Here is a 21,218-nt window from a genome sequence, read left to right on the forward strand (position 1 = left end):
AATGTCTTTGAGTTAATGATGACCATTTAAAGGAATAAATGCTCTCTCTCTCTCTCTCTCTCTCTCTCTCTCTCTCAGAGGACAGACTCCCTCCCACAGTGGTGGTTAATAAGGGTTTGGTTTTGGATGAGAATTCTTTAAAGAAGTTAACAACATTGCAGCTCTCCTCTACTGATCAGGACAGTGAGCCGGGTGAACTCATATATAGAATCACCAAACAGCCCCAGCTCGGCCATCTAGAACATTCCAACAAACCAGGTACACAAACACACACATGCATATACACTTCATAAATCAGGACTATTCAACTCCGTTCCTGGAAGGCTGTCGTCCTGCAAAGTTCAGCTGTAACCCTAATCAAACACACCCAAACCAACTAATCAAGGTCTTCAGGGCATTTAAAAAAATTACAGGCAAGTGTGTAAGGGAAGAGTTTGAACTAAACTCTGCAGAACAGTGGCCCTCCAGGAAGGGATTTGAATAACCCTTCCATATATCTTATGCATTTTGTATTCAGCCATTTCAGTTGGTCTGTGGGGCATTTATAGTGGTGGCAAATGAGTTTACATTATTATTTGATATCGACTGCAGTATATGAAGGGAGTTTCACAGATACTTGATGCTGTTGCAGAAACACGCATTAGCATGTTTACTCAAACTGGCCTTAATACAACACAGAGCCTGTATCACACACTCACAAATCTGTCACATAAATACACACACAAAAATACTGCTTCTTCTTAAACAAAGAAGTATAATATATTTTGTACATTAAGTGCATGTTGCGTGCAGTGGTAAGTATGACCCACACTAATTGTACTTACCACTGCACTCAACATGCACTTAATGTATAAAAAAGAAAAAAAGAAAAAGAAAATCCCTGTCTTTCTCTTTCTTCTGTGCTAGCAACTTTACTACTCCATCCACTGTGAGAACTTGGCAGTCCTATACTGCAGATATTGACAAACTTTGTATGACAAATTGTTGCTATGTGTCTCATTTGTAAGTCGCTTTGGATAAAAGCGTCTGCTAAATGACTAAATGTAAATGTAAGTGTAACAAATAAACACACACACACAGGTACTACAGTGTCGTTATTGTTCATGCTTGTATAGAGAAGAATTATTCAAAAGAAGCAGGAGAGATCATAATGTATATTTATAGTCTGCAGAGCTGATGCTCTGTGGGGGGCAGTATGTTTATAAATGTTGGCACAGCTGACCAGTGCTAAATGGTTGCATTTTGAGGTCGCACTTTAAAAGTCTTTTATTATGCGCTGCCGATTTCTACTGCATATGGGAAACATGAAAAGCAGAGAACTCTGAAAGAGCGTTACCAGGCTGAACCAATCATCTGCGCATTACAGATTGGTTTTCGACTAGCATTACAGAACAATTTGAACAGCGCTCGCTGCGCGAACCAGTTTGAAGCGCAGCACGACCTGACCCATTTGAATTCGGTACAGAGTTCTCCATTACAAACTGCTGACGCAACACAAATTACTCCATGCTTTAAAGGATAGTGCCCAAAAAATTAGAATTCTGTCATTTACTCACTCTCATGTTTTTCCAAATCTGTATGACTTCCTGTGACAAGGTTTTTATACTCTCTCAAGGAGGAAGCGGGGGCCAGGTGACTAGTTCTTGTAATCCTTTACTTTTACAATGTTTTTCAGCGTAAGTCAAACAGTTTGCTTTTTTTAGCCCACACAAAAATGCACACACACAAGTTCAGGCTCGTCTCTCTCTCTCTCTCCCCTCCGGCGGTCTGGATTGCCCTTTAAATCCCTCTCTGCTCTCACTGCAAACACAAAACAGCTGTTAGAGGTGATTTTCCACAGGTGTCAATCCTTAACGCACCCACTCTCTCGACCTCGCTCTCCACAGATGTCGCTTGGTCACACCCCCTTCACCACAGTTCTTTTCTTCCATGGAACTCATAATGAGATTTTAGGCAGAATAATAGCCTCCGTGAACATTCATGTTCATTACATCTTTTTTCCATACAAAGAAAGAGAATGGTGACTGAGACTGTCATTCTTCATGGCATCATTTGTGTTGCATGCAAGAAAGAAAGTCACGAGTTCGAAACAACATTAGGGTGAATAAATGATGACAGAATTTAATTTTTTTTTTGAACTGTCCCTTTTAGCTACTTTATATCATATTAAACAACCCCGACATTCTAAACAGCATTGATGAGAAAAAAACAGGAGAACACTTTGTGCCATGCCAAAGGTAATTAGAAGACTTCAATCCACTCATCCTTGAGTCCCTTCATCTGTAAAACCTTATAATTTGATGTAAACTGCAGTATATGAAGTGGTGGGCTGCAGGTCACTGGGGAGTTTCACTGTGGCTGGATGTTCTTTCAGGAACACGTATCAGCACGTTCACCCAGGCTGACCTGACTTCTCGCAACATTCAGTATGTCCATACCAGTGAAGAGGAGATACACTCAGATGACTTCACCTTCACTGTTTCTGATGGAGCTAATGAGGTACACACACATACTGCACACACTCACAAATATGTAAATAAATGCACAAACTTATTCTTTATCACATTGACTCACATGGATATAAACAGGTAAAGATGGGTTCAAAGGTTTGAGTCCACATTCAAAATCTGGGATTCAAAATCTAATTGAAACAATCTAATTAAAACAAAGTTTTAGGATTATGAAAATCCTAAAAAAATAAAATAAAAAATCCTGAAAAATGTTAAACAAAGAAATGTCATGACATTAAATGAATCTATTAAATAATTAATGTTCTGCACTGTCTCTTGGTCACTAATAAAATAAACAAATATGACACTGAACCTGTAAAATCCTTGGTCAGATTTCCTTGTTTGCAAAGATACTCTTTGGAGCATTGTCAAATTATGCTGGATAACATGAATCAGCATGTTTTGCACAAACTTGTGGAGTCCTTGCAAGCTCGAGTGAATGCTGTCATTACTAATTCATATAATGTTTTCAATTTTATTTTTCACTTCAGTTACTGATAGTATAATTTGTAATTAAAAACTGTATTAAAGGAATATTCCGGGTTCAAAACAAGTTAAGCTCAATCGAATCATTTGTGGCATAATGTTGATTACCACAAACATTTTTGACTTGTCCCTCCTTTTCTTTAAAAAAGGCAAAAATCTGAGTTATAGTAAGATACTTAAAATGGAAGTGAATGGGACCAATCAGTAAACGTTAAAATACTCACTGTTTCAAAAGTATAGCCACAAGACATAAGCAATATGCATTTTTATATGATTTTAGTGTGATAAAATAATTTACTAAACTTTTCTGTGTAAAGTTATATCCAATTTTACAACTTCGTTACCATAACGATGTAATGTCAACAAACCCTAAAATTACTGTAAAAATGACTATTTAAACAACTTTACAGCTCAAATAATACATGAGTTTTAACAGAAGTATTAATGTAAGTGCTTTTATAAAATTATAAGCTACCTTTAAACCCTCCAAAAATTGGCCACATTCACTTCAGTTGTAAGTGCCTCAGTGTAACATCGATTTTTGCTTTTTTGAAAGAAAAGGAGGGACGATTCGAAATAATTTGTGGTGGTAATCAACATTATGGCACAAATGCTGTCGATTGAGCTGAACTTGTATTGAACCCGGAAAATTCCTTTAAATTAGAAAAATGAAAAATAGAAGCATTTCCACACTTGAACCCTTTGAACCCCACTGTACATATACACCCTTTTTTATATATTTCTCATTCCACACCTACAACACACACACATCCTCCTACAGTAACCTCACCCCTCCCTCTCCCCTTTTCACATCCTTTCTTCCCATTACAAACACACACACACAAACATTAATAAGGTAAAAGAGATAAACAAACTGGAGCATTAATGTTATCCCACAGTTTTACACTTTTTACCATTTAGAATTTGAAATGAGTTTCAAAAACACTATGTATTTGCATTGTGCTGCTCAATAAATGTACACATTTTCTGTGGTCCCTTTAATCAAATTGTCATATAATGGTAAATAAAATCAGCACTTTAATTTAATTATCAGTTTGGCTTTAGTAACCAATGGACTAAAACTGCTTTGATTCATGGTCACTCTGTTTCTGTACAGTTATCTCTGACTGGTTGATTGCAAATACAGTATCAAAATATAGCTGCAGGCTTTTTGTTCCCCATGAGAAATTAGGCATGTACACCAAAAGAATTGGTGTACATTTCAGAAGAATTGGACAAATGGGGTGGAAATGCCATCACTTTGAAAATGGGACTTTTGGGCGTGGCCTGTAGCACCCCCTAAGGGCAAATGTGGGCCATTCTTGGTGTGGGGTTCCCAGTGGCCTGTAGTATCGATGTGCCAAATTAGAACATTTTTGACTGGTGACTTTGAGATATTGGGGCGCAAGGAGAATAATAATAATAATAATAATAATAAAACCACCAATAGCAATAGGTTTCCTCCTACTGGAGGAATCCTATTTAATGAGAAATTAGATTCTGTGCTACAGAACATATGAAAAAAACAGCAACAACATTTAATTATTACACACAGCAGGGTAATCAGGATCAGTTATTGGTTCATCTTGAAGCGCTTTATTTTGCGGTCATAATTTTGCATTTATAATCTATATTATAATGACTGTCTGACTGTAATTTCTCCTTTACTTATGTCTTTACTTGTGTCCTAAGTAACTGATGTAAATATTTGAGTGTGAAATGTTGTGTATGTCTTCCAGGTCTCACAAACTTTCTACATCACGATCCGACCAGTGGACGACTCTCTGCCCGTACTACTGGTGCCGGGGATGAGGGTTCAGGAGGGAGTGAGGAAGACTATCACTGAGTTTGAGCTGAAGGTTACAGATGCTGACACTGAGGTATTACTATGACAAGACAGATGCATTTATGCATTCTTTATAAAATGTAAAATAATTTTTTTTTTTATACATTATTGTTTAAAGACAACTGTATGTTTATTGCTGTTGTAATGGGTTTCAATGCAATTTGAATATGCATTGCTTACAACTTTTATCTAATTTAATTGCATATGTCTGTCCTCATATGTTTCTTAGTGCTGATTTTATTTCATTTCTAACATTTTAAGTCTCTCTCTCTCTCTCTCTATCTCTCTCTTGAAATCTATTAGGAGGACTCTGTTACGTTCACTATTGTTCAGGCTCCTCGTCATGGTACCATTGAGCGCACAAGTAATGGTCAACATTACCGTCAAACAAACACTTTCACCATGGACGACATCTATCAGAACCGCATCAGTTACAACCATGACGGCAGTAACTCACTCAAAGACAGATTCACCTTCACTGTTGGTGACGGCACCAACATGTTCTTCATCATCAAAGAGGGTGGAAAAGAGGTTGGTAGACTTCCAAGTTATTTGAGAGCTTGTCTATGTGGCTAGTTGTCATGACTACAGTTGTCTTCAGTGTTATTTTAATGACTGTTGTTTCTGTGGGCCTGTGAGGACCTTTCAGATCAGTGGTTTAGCATTACTGATCATGACTCGTGAAATTGTAACTGTGGTCTGCACTCAATATTGAATATTTGGTTACCACCATGGAGGGACATATTTATGCAAATTTCCCAACAAACAAAGTTATAATTCCACAAATCTTCTTGTGAGGATGGTCCTTCACCAAAAAGCTTAAAGGAATATTCTGCAATTTAAAGATTTACTTATCTTTTAAAAAATAAAAAAAGTTACAGTGAGGCACTTACAATGGAAGTGAATGGGGCCAATTTGTGGAGGGTTTAAATGCAGAAATGTGAAGCTTATAATTTTATACAAGCGCTTTCGTTAATTGTTCTTTTAAAGCTTGTGTAATATTTGAGCTGTAAAGTTTTTTAGATTGTCGTTTTTATGGTTATTTTAGGATTTACAGTGTTACATTGTCATGGCAAAAAAAGTTGTAAATTTAGATATAACTTTACACAGAAAAGGTTAGTAAAGATTTTATCACACTAAAATCATGTTAACACGCATGTTTTGGGTATCTTGTGGGTATACTTTTGAAAAAGTGAGTATTTTAATGTTTACGGGTTGGCCCCATTTACTTACAATGTAAGATATTTGCTTCTTTTTTTTTTTTTAAGAAAAGGAGGGACAAGTCAAAATAAGTTTTTGTGGTAATCAACATTATGCCACAAATGCCGTCAATTGAGCTTAACTTGTCTTGAACCCGGTACATTCCTTTAATTAATTCAGAGAATTTAATATATCATATTTCACATAAAAATGCCAGAGGTTTAGGGTTAGGGCTAAAGTTAGGGTAAGTCTGCAGCAGGGTCAGAAATTGACAAGGGTTAAAAATGCTGCAGAAAGTGACAAAAAATGCACTTAGATATATAAAATGTGGGGGAATCATTTTGTATCTGTTATCTAACATTTCTTAAAATTTAAAACTGTTTTAAATTTGTTACTAAAACTGTTAGTGACCTGTCAACTGACAAGTGTCATTAAAAGAATAGCTTATATGAAATGATTTGTGATATTAAACGTAACAGCCGTAATTGTTCAGATTTAGAATTTATTGAAATTAATTTAATTAATTTTTTTTTTACATAAATGGACATGTGTTTTTATATGGCTATAAAAATATACCATCATAAAGGTAAAAAAAAAAAATAAATAATAACACTTAAAATTAAAATTAATTCCAGGGGGCAGATATCACCCATTAATAGCAAAGTAAATTTACACTGGTCTGTTGTGATTTTAATAAGCTTATTAAAATAATTTTATAACATACATCAATGGTTGGTCCTCACAAATGCTGTACTGTATATGAACACAAGTCTGTGTGTGTTTGAGCGATTGTGTTTTGTTCATTTCTTTATATTCATAAAACTTCCTGGTTACTTTCGTAACCTCCGTTCCCTGATGGAGGGAACGAGACATTGTGCCGATGTAGTGACACTAGGGGTCGCCCTTGGGAGCCCCAAACACCTCTGATCTTTGAGAAAAGGCCAATGGGAATTTGAGTGGAATTTACATGCCACTCCCCCAGACATACGGGTATAAAAGGAGCTGGCTTGCAACCACTCATTCAGGTTTTGTGCTGAGGAGCCGAGACAAGGTCCCGTCCATTTCAGTGGGTAGTTCAGTGTTGTGGCAGGAGAGACACAATGTCTCGTTCCCACCATCAGGGAACGGAGGTTACGAAAGTAACAGGACGTTCCCTATCTGTCACTCACTCGACGCTGTGTCAATGTAGTGACCCTAGGGGTCCTTATACAAAATGCCACAACTAGCTGAACTGCGTTACGTGAACTGGCGGTGCAAGATGGGCAGACCATTGTGTGCCTCGTAGCCAGCGCACCCGGCCGTCATGCAACCTCCCCCAATGCAAAGAAAAGAGATGCTCTGAACTGGGGTGAGCTTGCTCTTTTCCCAGTTGACCCGAAGCCCCAGCCGGCTGAGGTGGCTGAGCACCAAGTCCCTGTGTGCACACAACAAATCCCGAGAGTGAGCTAGAATCAGCCAGTCATCGAGATAGTTGAGGATGCAGATACCCAATTCCCTTAGCAGGGCAAGGGCTGCCTCTGCGACTTTCGTGAAGGCACGAGGTGACGGACAGACCGAAGGGGAGGACCTTGTACTGGTACACCCAGCCCTCGAAAGCAAACCGCAGGAAGGGCCTGTGTCGAGGTAAAACCAAGACGTGGAAGTACGCGTCCTTCAGGTCTACCGCCACGAACCAATCTCGATGGCGTACGCTAAAATGCGTTTTTGCGTCAGCATCTTGAACGGGAGTCTGTGCAAGGCCCGGTTCAGTACTCGCAGGTACAAGATTGGCCGCAACCCACCGCCTTTCTTTGTTACGATGAAGTAGGGGCTGTAAAACCCCTTCATCTCGGCAGGAGGGACAGGCTCTACCGCGTCCCTTCTACGGAAGGACGCAAGGCAGCGGCGTTCTCCCCCATCACGAGGTGAAGCGGACGCCATTGAACATGGGCAGATGCCTGGCAAACTGAATCGCGTAGCTGAGTCGGACGGTTCTGGTCAGCCACCGTAACAGGTTGGGGAGCACAAGCCATGCCCCCAAGCTCCGGACGAGGGGGACCAAGGGAACAATCGCGTCGTACGTACCAGCGGGGGGGGGCGGAGCCTGAGGCGCCACTTTGGGGGGGCTCGAGCCCCGAACTTGTGGCCGTGCTGAGTCAAATCACTTACCTGGCTCCTGAGGGTGGGAGCCCTGTTGAGTCCTCGGCGTCAGACTGGACGAGCCCGCTCTCCGATGCTGCGATCGAGAGCTCATCCTCTTTGCGGCAGTCTCATCCCAGAATTCGACTGGGGCACACGTGCGTACTGGGGAATAGAAGGTCCATGGGGGGGAGAAGCTCCCATTGAGGTCCCCAAATCGCCCCCAGTGCTAACCGCTGCGGCCTCATACCTGTAGGTAGAAGGACCGAGACAGGGAGCCGCTGGGGTGGCTTTCCCTCTAACGAAGGAAAGCCATGACTGCAACGTTGCCATGGTCATGTTCTCGCAATGAGGACATGACCCATCCACGAACAATGTCTCCATGTGGGCAGCGCCCAAGCATGTGAGACAGCGATCGTGGCCGTCAGAAGCGGAGAGATAGCGACCACAACCAGAAATTATACACCAATGGAAAGGCATCTTTAAAAAGACGCTCCGTCTGTCCCACTCTTTTAGTAGGAAAATGTACTCTTTTATTTGGAAGAATATACTAATTTAGCTGCTGAAGCACCCAGGGGCGTTCTCTGCACACCACCGGTGCAAGAGGGGGAGAAACTGCTGTAATGCGCCGTAAATCCAACAGCTTTCGAGGTGAGTGGATCGGCGGAGGAATTCAGCTCGCTGAAACACAACCGCTCGGCTCTGAAGAAAAATCTGAATGAGTGGTTGCAATCCAGCTCCTTTTATAGCTGAATGTCCGGGGGAGTGGCATGTAAATTCCTCTCACCAATTCCCATTGGCCTTTTCTCAAAGATCAGAGATGTTTGGGGCTCTCAAGGGCGACCTCTAATGTCACTACATCAACACAATGTCGAGTGAGTGACAGATAGGGAAATACGGATATGGATTATCTTAAAGGATCCAGTCCCTTTGTATAACCTACCCCACTTCCTATCACGCCTTCCTCTTTGTCTCTCCCTCTTTCCCCATCATAATAACTCCATCTATCAGCAATTACTTTTTCCTCTTCTAGCTGAGTAAGCTTACTGTCAGCTGCTCTGGGAGGTAAATAGTCTCTCAGTGGACACTGGAAAAGGGGTACCTCACCTTGTCATAAAATGACAAAATATCAGCCCTATGACAGTATTTAATCAGGGAGGCCTGGAACACCATTACTCAGCACTTTAGAAAGCTAGACTTACTGTACATTAGAATTTAAATAGACTTGGCTTGAGGGGTGAACCAAGAGATTAAAGTGAGTGTTGTTGGTAAATCAGAAGCAATTACTCTTATAGGAATTCATGGAACATGTTTCTATCAGCCAAGAGATTTAATGCTTGTCCTTTGTTTCAGGTTGTCACAGCTGCTCCACAAAAGTTTAAAATCGACATTTTACCTGTTGATGATGGAACCCCTAGAATTGTCACCAACCTGGGCCTGCAATGGCTGGAGTACATGGACAATAAGGTCGACAATCACTGTTGAACCAAACACAGTTTATATTTAAAATCACATAGCAGCTGGATTAATCCAAGTGATTGCTCAGTCAGCTGTACTGAGATGTTGACAAACAGTGGTGCACTTCTGCCTCCCTCTGGCTTTTCCTTGCATGACCACAAAAGTGAAAGAATTTTGCACTGTTACAGTATTCACTGTAAACTAAGTACTAAATAACATTTTGATGTGAACTACGATTACAGGCCACCAATCTGATCTCAAAGAAGGAGCTCCTCACTATTGATCCAGACACTGATGATGGACAGCTGACTTATGAAGTCACAACCGAACCAAAACACGGTTACCTAGAGAGTAAACTCAAGCCTGGCAAGCCTATCACCTCTTTCACGCAAGGTATTACTGACACTACACAGAGGATAAAATCAAATGCTGTCATTTGTGGCATTAACTTGCATTGAACCTGGAATATTGCTTAAAATAATGCTGTCTTGCAGCTGACATTAACCTGAGCCTTATCCATTACGTTCTGAATGAGAACAACGTTAAGGAGACTATGGACAACTTCAAATTCCTTGTGAAGGACAGCAAGCCCAACATCGTCAGTGACAATGTGTTCCACATTCAGTGGTCCCTAATCAGCTTTGAGCACAAGAGGTATGTCAGTCTTGAATTTTGTCCTTGAGGAAATCACAAACTGTGCTTATTTCAGTTTATGAACAGTGACATAGAACAAATACAGTAAATAACATTTTATTTTATGAGAAAACAAATCAACTAAAATTTCTGTATAAAATGAATAATCTTTACTTTGTGGTCTTCTGTCTGCAGCTACAATGTGAGTGAGAAAGATGGAACCGTGTCAGTCACAGTAAAGAGGACTGGCAATCTGAACCAATATGCCATTGTGCTGTGCCGTACCGAGGAGGGCGCTGCAACCTCCACCTCCAGCATGGGCTCTCAGCCTGGGCAGCAGGACTATGTTGAATACGCAGGACAGGTACAGTATGTCCTAATTTTGATTGGTTAGCTGATCAGAGGCTGTCCTTTCATAATACAGTTTATTACACATAATCAAAATCTCCTTGATTTAATGGACAGATTGTGAGCAGGTTTCCCACGGTCACAGAAAACCTAGAAATATCAAGGAACTTTAAAATTTAGTTTTTCAGGCCTGGAAAAGTCATAGAAATTTCTGTAATGAATATACATTTTTCTAGTCATGCTGTGCTTTAAAATATTTATTTGGCTAAATATTACTCTATTGTAGAGAAAAACTTGCTCACAAGTCATATTGATGTCTGAGTCAAAAATTTCTGGAAAGATTTTGTTAGTATAGAACATTCAGAAGCTAAATATTCAGAAGCTCTTTAATGTGGTTCCCCAGGTTCAGTTTGATGAGAGAGAAGACACTAAGGTGTGCACAATCGTGATCAATGATGACCAGGTCTTTGAGAACACAGAGAGCTTTAACGTGGAGCTGAGTATGCCGGTGTATGCCCTGCTGGGGTCAGTGACCCGAGCTAAAGTTAATATCAATGACACAGAGGATGAACCCACCCTGCAGTTCGATAAGAAGACCTACCACGTCAACGAGAGCACTGGCTTCATCTTTGCTCCTATTGAGAGAAAAGGTCAGTGTAACCAATTCCTACAAAAGGAGTTGTTTCTTTTCAAATGTCTTCTGATAGGTTTCAAATTCTACTCAAAATATCAATCATAGCATCATAATTATATTTACAATTTCTCCTTTCAGTATGAGGGAATGCATAACCGCATAAATTTGTCTGCCTCAAACAGTATTCCCATCACTAAAATGATTTTCAATTTTAAAAGCTCCAATAAAAGATATTTAACAAAATACGAGCTGAATGTTGCTTTTAAAACCTCCAGAATGCCTTTCCTCATAGATTCCTATTGTAAGCGCATTGCTGTATATGCATTTTTTGTTTAAAAATATATTCTCATGTCAGAGATGCTGTCGATAGAGCTGAATCTGCAGTGCCGTGGCAAAATAAATCATATTTTGCCTGAGTTGTGAGCTTGCAGTCTAAATTGAATGTGACGAAATAAAAAGACAGTGTACCACAAAATGAAATAAAGACAAATCGTCTTTATTTTGCGTTGTCTTCGCAACTATCGCAACTTTACAACTATTGTAAATGTTTTGAATTTAGGAACATATGACTCTTACGAGCTAGTTCTTTTAGTAAATTACTTAAAAAGACTCATAAATTCTTATTAAAAAAGCTAAATTAATAAAAACACAGACAGTAAATCTAAAAAAATGTAATAATTATTCATCTTTATCATCAAAGTCATTGTTCATTTGCTAAAGCTCAGATCTTTTTTCTGTTCTTTAGGTGACACCAGCAGCACAGTCTCTGCTCTCTGTTACACTGTGCCTAAATCAGCCAGGGGTAGCAGCCTGCATGCCCTAGAGTCCGGTTCTGACTATAAGACCCGTGGTATGAGCAGTGAGAATCGCATCATCTTCGGTCCAGGAGTGAGCATGTCTACTTGTGACGTAAAGCTGATTGATGACAGTGAGTATGAGCTCTCTGAGGAGTTTGAGCTGGTGCTGTCGGACGCCTCAGACAACGCACACATGGGTGACATCTCGGTGGCTAAAGTCATCATAGATGGGCCAAATGATGCCTCAACTGTCTTCCTGGGCAATGGTTCCTTCACCTTCAGTGAAGATGCAGGTTTGTCAGTAGAGCTGAGCAATATAGCAAAAAAAAAAAAATTATATTGCAATACTTTTTATTTTGTACGTTTTCAATGTAATATTTACATATTTGCTCTGAAATTCTTAAAAGTTTTTTTTCTTCAATGGAACCATAATGCCGATCAAATAGCCATTGTTGCCAATGAGGTTCAAAATATTTAATGCAAGAAGTATAAAACAGTAAAGAATTTTGTTAAAAATAAGCAAGACATGTTTTTCACATTGTTTTTCACTAAATTAACACTAAATGCAGAATATTTAATCATTTTTCTTTATATGCACCAATATATCAATACATATTCATAAACAGCAATATTTACATTATATTAACTATATATACGGTATATTCTTTGCTTAAGCATTTTAATACATGTAAAAGCCACACGGGGACTTCAGTGAACATTTCTGAGAGGTGGCATTAACGAATTTGAGTTTTGAATCAATTCACTGAAACAGATAAGTGAATTACAGAGATCAAACTTACCAACTCTAACACCTTTTTTGCTATTGAAGATGATAGATGCTATTAATATACCTTGCAGCCATATCACCCTGTAGCTTAAGATCGGTTGCCCATTGAAGCTAAGCAGGGCTGAGCCTGGTCAGTACCTGGATGGAAGACCTCATGGAGAAAACTAAGTTTGCTGCTGGAAGAGGTATTATGGAGGCCAGCAGGGGGTGCTCACCCTGCAGTCTGTGTAGGTCCTAATGCCCCAGTATAGTGACAGGGACACTATACTGTAAAAAGGCACCGTCCTTCGGATGAGACGTTAAACCGTGGTCCTGACTCTCTGTGGTCATTAAAAATCCTAGAGCACTTCTCGTAAAGAGTAGGGGCGTAACCCCGGTGTCCTGGCTAAATTCCCCCCATTGGCCCTTCTCAATCATGGCCTCCTAATAATCCCCATCCACTAATTGGCTCTATAACTCTACTCTCTCCTCTCGTACTGGTGCACTATGGCTGCCATTGCATCATCCAGATGGATGCTGCACACTGGTGGTGGTTGAGGAGAGTCCCCTGTTCACTGTGTAAAGCACTTTGAGTGTAGTGTCAGAAAAGAGCTATATAAATGTAATGTTCAGTCAATAAAAAATCTGTTTAAACACTCTCATACTCGCAAAGGAAGTATTGCAAAATGAGTCACAAATTAAGGAAACATAATGGCCAAATGAAAAGTGCATTAATATCACTTCTACATATATTCACAGTGTTGCTTCATTTTAAATAATTGGGAATATATTGTGAATATACATATAATGTATCACCCAGTAGTCTGCATACATTGATTTTACACTGATAACAATGTGTAGCTTTTACTTGTTGACTTTTTGGCATTTCTTGAAATTGTAAGTGTGAAGAGGAACAAGAACAAATCAAAAGCAACTACTTATTTAGAATTTAGTAATCTGTTCAGTACAATACCTATTCAGTATTGATTGTGAGTTATGTTCCCACAGGCACCATTGAAATCCCTGTTCTGAGGCAGGGCAGTGACCTTTCCTCCGTGACCTCTGTGTGGTGTGCCACACGTCCTGCAGAACAGGATTCAGCCACACCTGGCGTGGACTACATACCAAGTTCCAAAAAGGTGGAGTTTAAACCAGGCAAGACTGAGGAGGTAATTAAATTCTAGATTTTTCTCACATGTCTACTGACATAGTGTAAGATGATTGGTTTTTAAAGGATCCATTTCAGTTTAATCACATTAGTAGTCTTATAATTAGATCACTTCCATCTTCTGTTTACTCTTTCCTAGACATGCAGTTTGACTATAATGGATGACATCCAGAATCCTACCATTGAAGGGAAAGAGTCCTTCATCGTGTTTCTTAGCTCTCCCAATGGAGCGATCCTTACTGAGCCATATGAAGCCTCTGTTTACATCACTGATACCACTCAAGACAGTGCGTTCACTTGTCAATTACAATCATAATCACTGATTTAAAGGAATAGGAATTCTTCCATCATTTACTTAGCCTTGTGTTTTGTTCCAAACCTGTATGAATTTCTTCTGTGGAACACAAAAGGAGACTTTAGACAGTTGTATGTAATGTTAGCTTCAGTCACCAGTCACTTTCATTGTATGGAAAAAGATGCAATGAAAGTAAATTGTGACTGAGGCTGTCATTCTGCCCAAGATCTCCTTGTGTGTTCAATGGAAAAAAAGAAAGTCGCGTGGCACCATGCGAGGTTCGGACATGTGAACGGCGAGCTCTGCGCACTTTGCTAGTTCTTAATACTTTTTGTGTCATAAACCGGTGAGATTCGATACACCCTGTCCCATAACTGTTCTAGGAAGACAATATGTCAAAGAATTCAAAATCCTCGGGCTCTGAAGACATTAAAAGACACTTACGTGCTCAAGCTGAAGCCCCTGAGCAACAGGCCGGAAGCCCGGACTCAGTTTGACCAGTGAGGTGAAAGAGATTCAGCGTCAACTATTGAACATGACGGCGATGCTGACGAAGGTCGTTGCTGACTTGGAGGATCTTGCTGTAATACGTCGATCGATCACTGCCATGGAGACGAAATTCACTGAGTTGGTTACAAGAGTGATGGATGTTAAGAAACGGATAGATTATCTGGAGTCATCGGAGAGGGAATTAGCTGCTAATCCGCTAGCGACCAAGGTAGACTTGGAGTATCTCTGGGAATTGAAGACCTTGAGAATCGTAACTGGCAAAATAAAGTCCGAATTGTTGGAATTCCTGAGGACAAAGAAGGCCGAGATATGGTGAAATTCCTAGACGAGCTCTTCCCGAGTCTGCTCGACATAACAGGCCATAAGTTGGAAATCGAGCGAGCTCACAGAGTTCCGGCTCGGAGATCCGCGGAGGGAGACAGGCCCCGATCAATTCTGGTCAAATTTCTGAGATCATCCGATAAAGATCTCATGATACACGAGGTGAGGAGTAAAGGAAGGCTTTCTTGGAAGAACCACAGCATTTTCTTGTTCCCAGACTTTGCACATTGGTCAAGAGAGAAACGGATCGATTCAAGGAATGCAAGAATCTCTTACATCAACGGAAGGTAGATTTTGCACTGATGTTCCCGGCGATCACATAAGCACATTCTTTGATGCTGCAAGCCACTGGCACCCCTCATGATATAATATTGGAAGGAGACTTTAATCTATTGATGGATTCAGTCCTTGATCATAGTGAAGCAAATGTGTGTAAGCCCCCTAGAGCAACAGTGACGCTTCACAGGATGTGTACAAATCTTGGTCTTACAGATATTTGGAGATTTTGAACCCATCTGGTAGGGACAATAATTTTTTTTCATCAGACCATAAGATTTATTCTAGAATAGATTTTTTTAATATAATGTGTAGAGCTTTACTGGTTGTTTAGATCAGTGTTACTATCAGAAATAATTAATAATTATTTCTTTAGTTATTAATTAATATTTAAATTAATTAATTGAATCTAACTCATTAAATCCTCATATGGGGCTCCAGTAAATGTAGTGTGCTACATTTAGGAGCAAGTTTGGTTATTAGCAATAATTAATAATTATTAAAGATAATTATTAATTATTAAAATCAATAGAACATTGATGAGAATCAATGTTAGCTTTTTTTAATCCTTTAAATCAACAATTATCAAAGATAATCGTTAATTGTTAACATCGATGAAACATTAATTAAAATTAACACTAGCTTATTGATCATTCAAATTCAACAATCATCAAAGATAATTATCAATTATCAAAAATCAATAGAATATTAATAAGGATTAACATTGACGGGGCACCACCCTGGAATCAGGGACTAATAACCAGATAGTAAAACAGTCTCAATATTAGATTGTTTTCTTAGGAAAATCGACATCCGAAGAATATCGATTTTTGGGAAAAAACAATGAATGAAGGTTTGAATCCGAGCACTGACATCCCATCAGCATGACACAGGCGTATGCAAAACAAACCAAAACACTTCTCTTTGTAATATAAACAAAGTTTATTTATGCAGTAATATCAATTAATAATTAATACAATGCAGTCGATAAACTTCCGACTTACAACTACAAACTAAACAGTGATATGATTAGATATGGAAATAAAAATAATCCTATAACACATAAGGTGTGTGTGTGTGAGTGTGTGTTTGTGTGTGTGGTTAGTATGAGAGAGAGAGAATTAAGTGACGGCCCTAAAGCCGATTTCTCGATCGTGGGAGAGAAAGCAGCTGTTAGTTTATCACTCAGAGACGCGGTGGACGGCTCGTAAAAGTCCCGCGTTCTTTGACTCTTTAATGGATAACTCAGTTTGCCGGTTTCACCCGCGATGGCGAAAATGCACAACAGTCCAGTTTGGTTGGACCACAATACAGCAAAATGAATTTGTGATAATTAATACCCTGAGTATTAATAATGAGCGGACATGGCGGTCCGTAAACTGTACAAGCAAAAACCTTGAAACACAAGAATAACACACTATAATATTCTATCTCTGCCCAGACGTAAACCTCTTACTTGAATCGCATGAGGACAGAATGTGTGTTCATCCGTCCTTTAATTCCGACCCGGTTCCTTGAGGCTCGGGTGATGACGGGAGGCCGTTTCCTCGCTCTGTTGACGGGTACGGCTGTTGATTCTCGGCGGGCTGGTGGAGAACTCAGAAATGTCGACTTGATTGAAGATGGAAGAGAAATCTTTAATCTCTTCACTTCTGCAGGCAAACGGATGAAGTTGAGGATTGCTCGGCGGTCTCCTTCGGATCCGTTAGAGTGTTCGGTTGAACACAGAGTAATCTCAACTCGACCAGCGAGATGGAGATTGTATGGCCACAGTTTCAAGTCGGACGTTACTTCCTTGTGCCACGAGGTTGCACCTGAGAGCAGCGATGAGCTGCGTCTACACACTGCAAACAAAGTTGCTGGAAGCAAATCCCGGAAGCATTTCAGAGGTATTTCAACTCCTGATGATGTCATGCTTGAGGGACATTCTGTTGTGTGCCTCATCCAGTAGGAGTTGAGAGTTCGATCCTTTAGTGAGCAAGGCTTCATGGGATTTGTAGTCTGTTTTGGACTCCCTTTGTTTGATTTTGGTGCGATTTTTATCAGTATAATTTACGACTTGGAATGTGGGGGCTTGAGTTAGGTTTTTACAACTGTGTTAGGCCTGCCTATGTCTTCTATCTGAATACATGAGGCCCAGCATATATATATATATATATATATATATATATATATATATATATATATATAAAGTCCCTCATTTCATCTGTTGTTGAGTGATCAATTGGAAACATCTTAGTCTCAGATCACACCCTTGTGAGTTTAGAGGTGTTGCCACATACGGAGAAAAATAAATCATATAGTTGGCACTTTAATGAATCCCTTTTGCAAAATCCTGAATTCCAACAAATGTTAAAGGCCAAAATCAGTGTTTATATGGAGACCAACTGGTCTTTAGTATCCTCTGTGGGCGTGGCTTGGGAGGCACTTAAGGCAGTTCTTAGGGGTCGGCTCATACAGTATGCCTCATTCATCAAAAAATCCAAAGCACGAGAACTCGTGGAGTTTTAAGGGAATATTAAAAGTGCCAAGGCAGAGCTGAAGTGCCGAATGTCATCTGATGTCCTCAGAGAATTGACCCGATTGAAATACAGATATAACACTGTTTTGTCACGGAAGGTGGAGTTTTGGCTATTCAGGGCAAGACAGTCATACTTTGAGTCGGGGGACAAAGCAGGAAAACTTATGGCTAGATATATAAATCAGAGAGAGTCTTTTTCTACCATTCCCTCAGTGAAATCTGCTGGTGGTGAAATTGTGACCTCAGCCATTGATATTAATAATGCCTTTAAAGAATTCTACCTTGATCTCTATTCCACGTCTTCGTCTACTGATTAAGATATTAGAAACTTTGTGGAACCATTAGAACTCCCTAAACTGACGACTGAGCAGAAAAATTGTCTTGATTCTGAGATAAAATTGGAGGATTTTGGCAAGGTAATTAAGACCTTGCCCTACAGGCAAGGCTCCGGGGCCAGACGGCTTTGCTGCTGAATTTTTTAGATCTTATGCTACAGAACTGGCTCCACTTTTGCTTTATACGGAATTATTAAAGAATGGAAAGCTTCCGCCAACCATGACACAAGCCCGGATCAGTCTGATTCTTAAAAAGGACAAAGATCCAAGCGAGTGTAAGAGTTAACGTCCAGTTTCCCTGATCCAGCTAGACGTAAAAATATTGTAAAAAATTCTGGCTAACCGATTAAGTAAAGTTATGACATCTCTTATACATATAGATCATGTAGTGTTTATTCGGGGCTACAGCTCTTCTGATAGCATTAGGCATTTAATCAATATCATGTGGTCGGTGGTGAATGATCAGACTCTGGTCGCTGCCATCTAAATTGACGCCGAAAAGGCATTTGATATGGTAGAATGGGATTATCTTTTTAAGATTTTGGAAATATACGGGTTCGGGAATACTTTTATTGGATGGATGAAGTTACTTTATAGATACCCAGTAGCGGCGTTACAAACAAATGGATTAATTTCAGATTATTTTACTCTGGATAGGGGCACCCGGCAGGGTTGCCCTCTTTCCCCATTATTGTTCCGTCTTGCCCTGGAACCATTAGCAGCTGCGATAAGAAGGGAAGATTATTTTCCAGTGGTGGTGGCGGGAGGTATGGCGCATACTCTCCCTGTAGTTTTATATGTGACATTTTGGGTGCTCAAATTTCATTTTGCCCCAGACTCTGTATTTTAGGTGATGGTTGGTCATCAGTATACAGAATAAACCTTGGGTCCTAACCAGTGTTATGATCGCCAGACAAGTGATTTTAAGGGGTTGGAAGTTGGCTGGAGCGTCCTCATTTCAGGAGTGGTGCTTGGAGATGGGGAAGGTGGCAGCTTTTGAAGAAGGGTCATATAGAAGACTGGGGAATTTGAATTTGTTTGTTGGGAAATGGGGCAGATATTTGGCGTTCTTGGAGGGTTCTCAGCATGGATGTGTGGAGAGAGAGGGGTAGTTGTTAATATGTGTGATTATTTTATATATATATATATATATATATATATATATATATATATATATATATATTATTTTATTTTTATTTTTTCCCATTTGTGTGTATGTACTCGTGTGACAACTGGGGTGTTTGTTGAGGGTCGGGTTGGGGAGGGGGAGGGGTGGTAGTGGGAGTTAAATGTTGATTCTGTGTATTTATGTTTTGCTTTTCTGTGTTCAATGGAGGAATCGATAAAAATGTTAATCATAAAAAATAAATAAAAAAAAAAGTAATATGTGTTTGGAACAACATGAGGATGAGTAAATGTTGACCCTTTAGTATTCCTTTGATAACCATGTAACATCACAGTAGTCACTTATGGAGTAAATGCTTTCTCGTTGCAGTACCTAGCATGCAGTTTGAGAAGTTGGCATATACAGTAAAGGAGAAAGATGGTGTCCTGCACATCCCTATTCTTAGGACAGGAGATCTGACGTATAAGTCTTCTGTCCGTTGTTTCACACGCACAATGTCTGCTATGGTGATGGATGACTTTGAGGAAAGGAGAAATACAGATGACTTCAGAATCACCTTCCAAAAAAGGGAGAAGGTACTGCTTCTTTCAAACAAAATGTTTTGTCATTGATTAATGAATTAGATTAAGTCACCAACTTTACATGGCTTTAGTAGGACACAGTGTATTGAGGTGCAGGTCTTGCAAATTCCCTTTTATGAGATGGTCTTGTTTTATATGGCCTCAGTGTTTATGTTAAGGGATAAGAGTAGACAATTTTAAAGTATATTCATGTTGATATTGAAAAATATTGCTTCTGATTGGCAGCTGAAAAATTGTACAGTATTGATTCAAGATGACTCAGTGTTTGAGCCTGAAGAGGCATTCCAGGTCCACCTTGGAAGCCCACAGGGTGACCACTGGATTGGAGCCATGATTGGAGTCAATGACATTGTAACTGTGACCATCACAAATGATGAAGATGGTGAGTAGTTATCTTGTAGCTCAAAAAAATTAAAATTAAAACTATGTAGCATTCAAACTATTTAAAAAAGTTTTTAAAAGTCTGAGTTGTACACCATGCTTTTCAGCACCTACAATTGAGTTTGAGCAAGCCTCATACCAAGTTCGTGAACCCCCTGGTCCAGATGGAATTGAGGTTTTGAATATCAAGGTAATTCGTAAAGGTGACCTTGACCGCACCTCCAAGATCCGGTGCAGCACAAGGGATGGATCTGCCCAGTCAGGTGTGGACTATAACCCCAGGAGTCGAGTCCTCAAGTTCAGCCCTGGTAAGTCATGGCTTCAGCAAGTTCTAATTTGTTGTACCTATACATTATAATTCTGTTTTAATTTCCTCTCTCTTTGCTGATAGGTGTGGACCACATCCTCTTTAAAGTAGAGATCCTGTCCAATGAGGACAGAGAGTGGCATGAGTCTTTCTCGCTGGTCCTTGGTCCTGACGACCCTGTTGAAGCTGTGCTTGGAAAGATAAGCATAGCAACAGTGACTATCCTAGATCAAGAAGCTGCAGGAAGTCTCATCCTTCCAGCTCCACCCATTGTAAGAAACTACTGAATACTTGTTTCGTTTTTTCATTTCCACATTTGCTCTCATTTTATGTATTAAAACTAATGAAGCTTTTCTGATCCATTAATTTGTTTTATATCAGCTATACGAGTTATTTAAGCCTTAAAATAAAAAAATAATTCAGGCCTTTCATTTTTTTATTTTGAAACATTCTGTTTTTTATAACCCTTTAAGCTTGGATGGGCCTGCCGAGAAATATCAAATATCAAATATCGAAATAATTATCAACATATTAGTAACTACAGTCTTGACCAACACAAAATAGGTATTGTAATAAAGCTTAGAAGCTGTACTTTACAATA

At 39.6% G+C, this 21,218-nt stretch overlaps 1 protein-coding gene across 1 annotated transcript in view; it reads left to right on the top strand.

The window, feature by feature from the left end:
• LOC127429960 (extracellular matrix organizing protein FRAS1-like) overlaps window positions 1-21,218 on the top strand; it is a 209,212-nt gene that overhangs the window by 171,883 nt on the left and 16,111 nt on the right. The window contains exons 46-61 of the mRNA XM_051679361.1: window positions 79-258; window positions 2,375-2,499; window positions 4,736-4,876; window positions 5,146-5,373; window positions 9,514-9,627; window positions 9,861-10,011; window positions 10,113-10,272; window positions 10,447-10,615; window positions 11,003-11,249; window positions 11,979-12,323; window positions 13,805-13,965; window positions 14,104-14,251; window positions 19,718-19,923; window positions 20,155-20,311; window positions 20,418-20,618; window positions 20,702-20,889. Of these exons, the coding sequence (XP_051535321.1) occupies window positions 79-258; window positions 2,375-2,499; window positions 4,736-4,876; window positions 5,146-5,373; window positions 9,514-9,627; window positions 9,861-10,011; window positions 10,113-10,272; window positions 10,447-10,615; window positions 11,003-11,249; window positions 11,979-12,323; window positions 13,805-13,965; window positions 14,104-14,251; window positions 19,718-19,923; window positions 20,155-20,311; window positions 20,418-20,618; window positions 20,702-20,889 (2,921 nt within the window). The remainder of the gene's footprint in view (window positions 1-78; window positions 259-2,374; window positions 2,500-4,735; window positions 4,877-5,145; window positions 5,374-9,513; window positions 9,628-9,860; window positions 10,012-10,112; window positions 10,273-10,446; window positions 10,616-11,002; window positions 11,250-11,978; window positions 12,324-13,804; window positions 13,966-14,103; window positions 14,252-19,717; window positions 19,924-20,154; window positions 20,312-20,417; window positions 20,619-20,701; window positions 20,890-21,218) is intronic.

Source organism: Myxocyprinus asiaticus, chromosome 3 (assembly GCF_019703515.2).
Source record: "Myxocyprinus asiaticus isolate MX2 ecotype Aquarium Trade chromosome 3, UBuf_Myxa_2, whole genome shotgun sequence".
NCBI lineage: Eukaryota > Metazoa > Chordata > Actinopteri > Cypriniformes > Catostomidae > Myxocyprinus > Myxocyprinus asiaticus.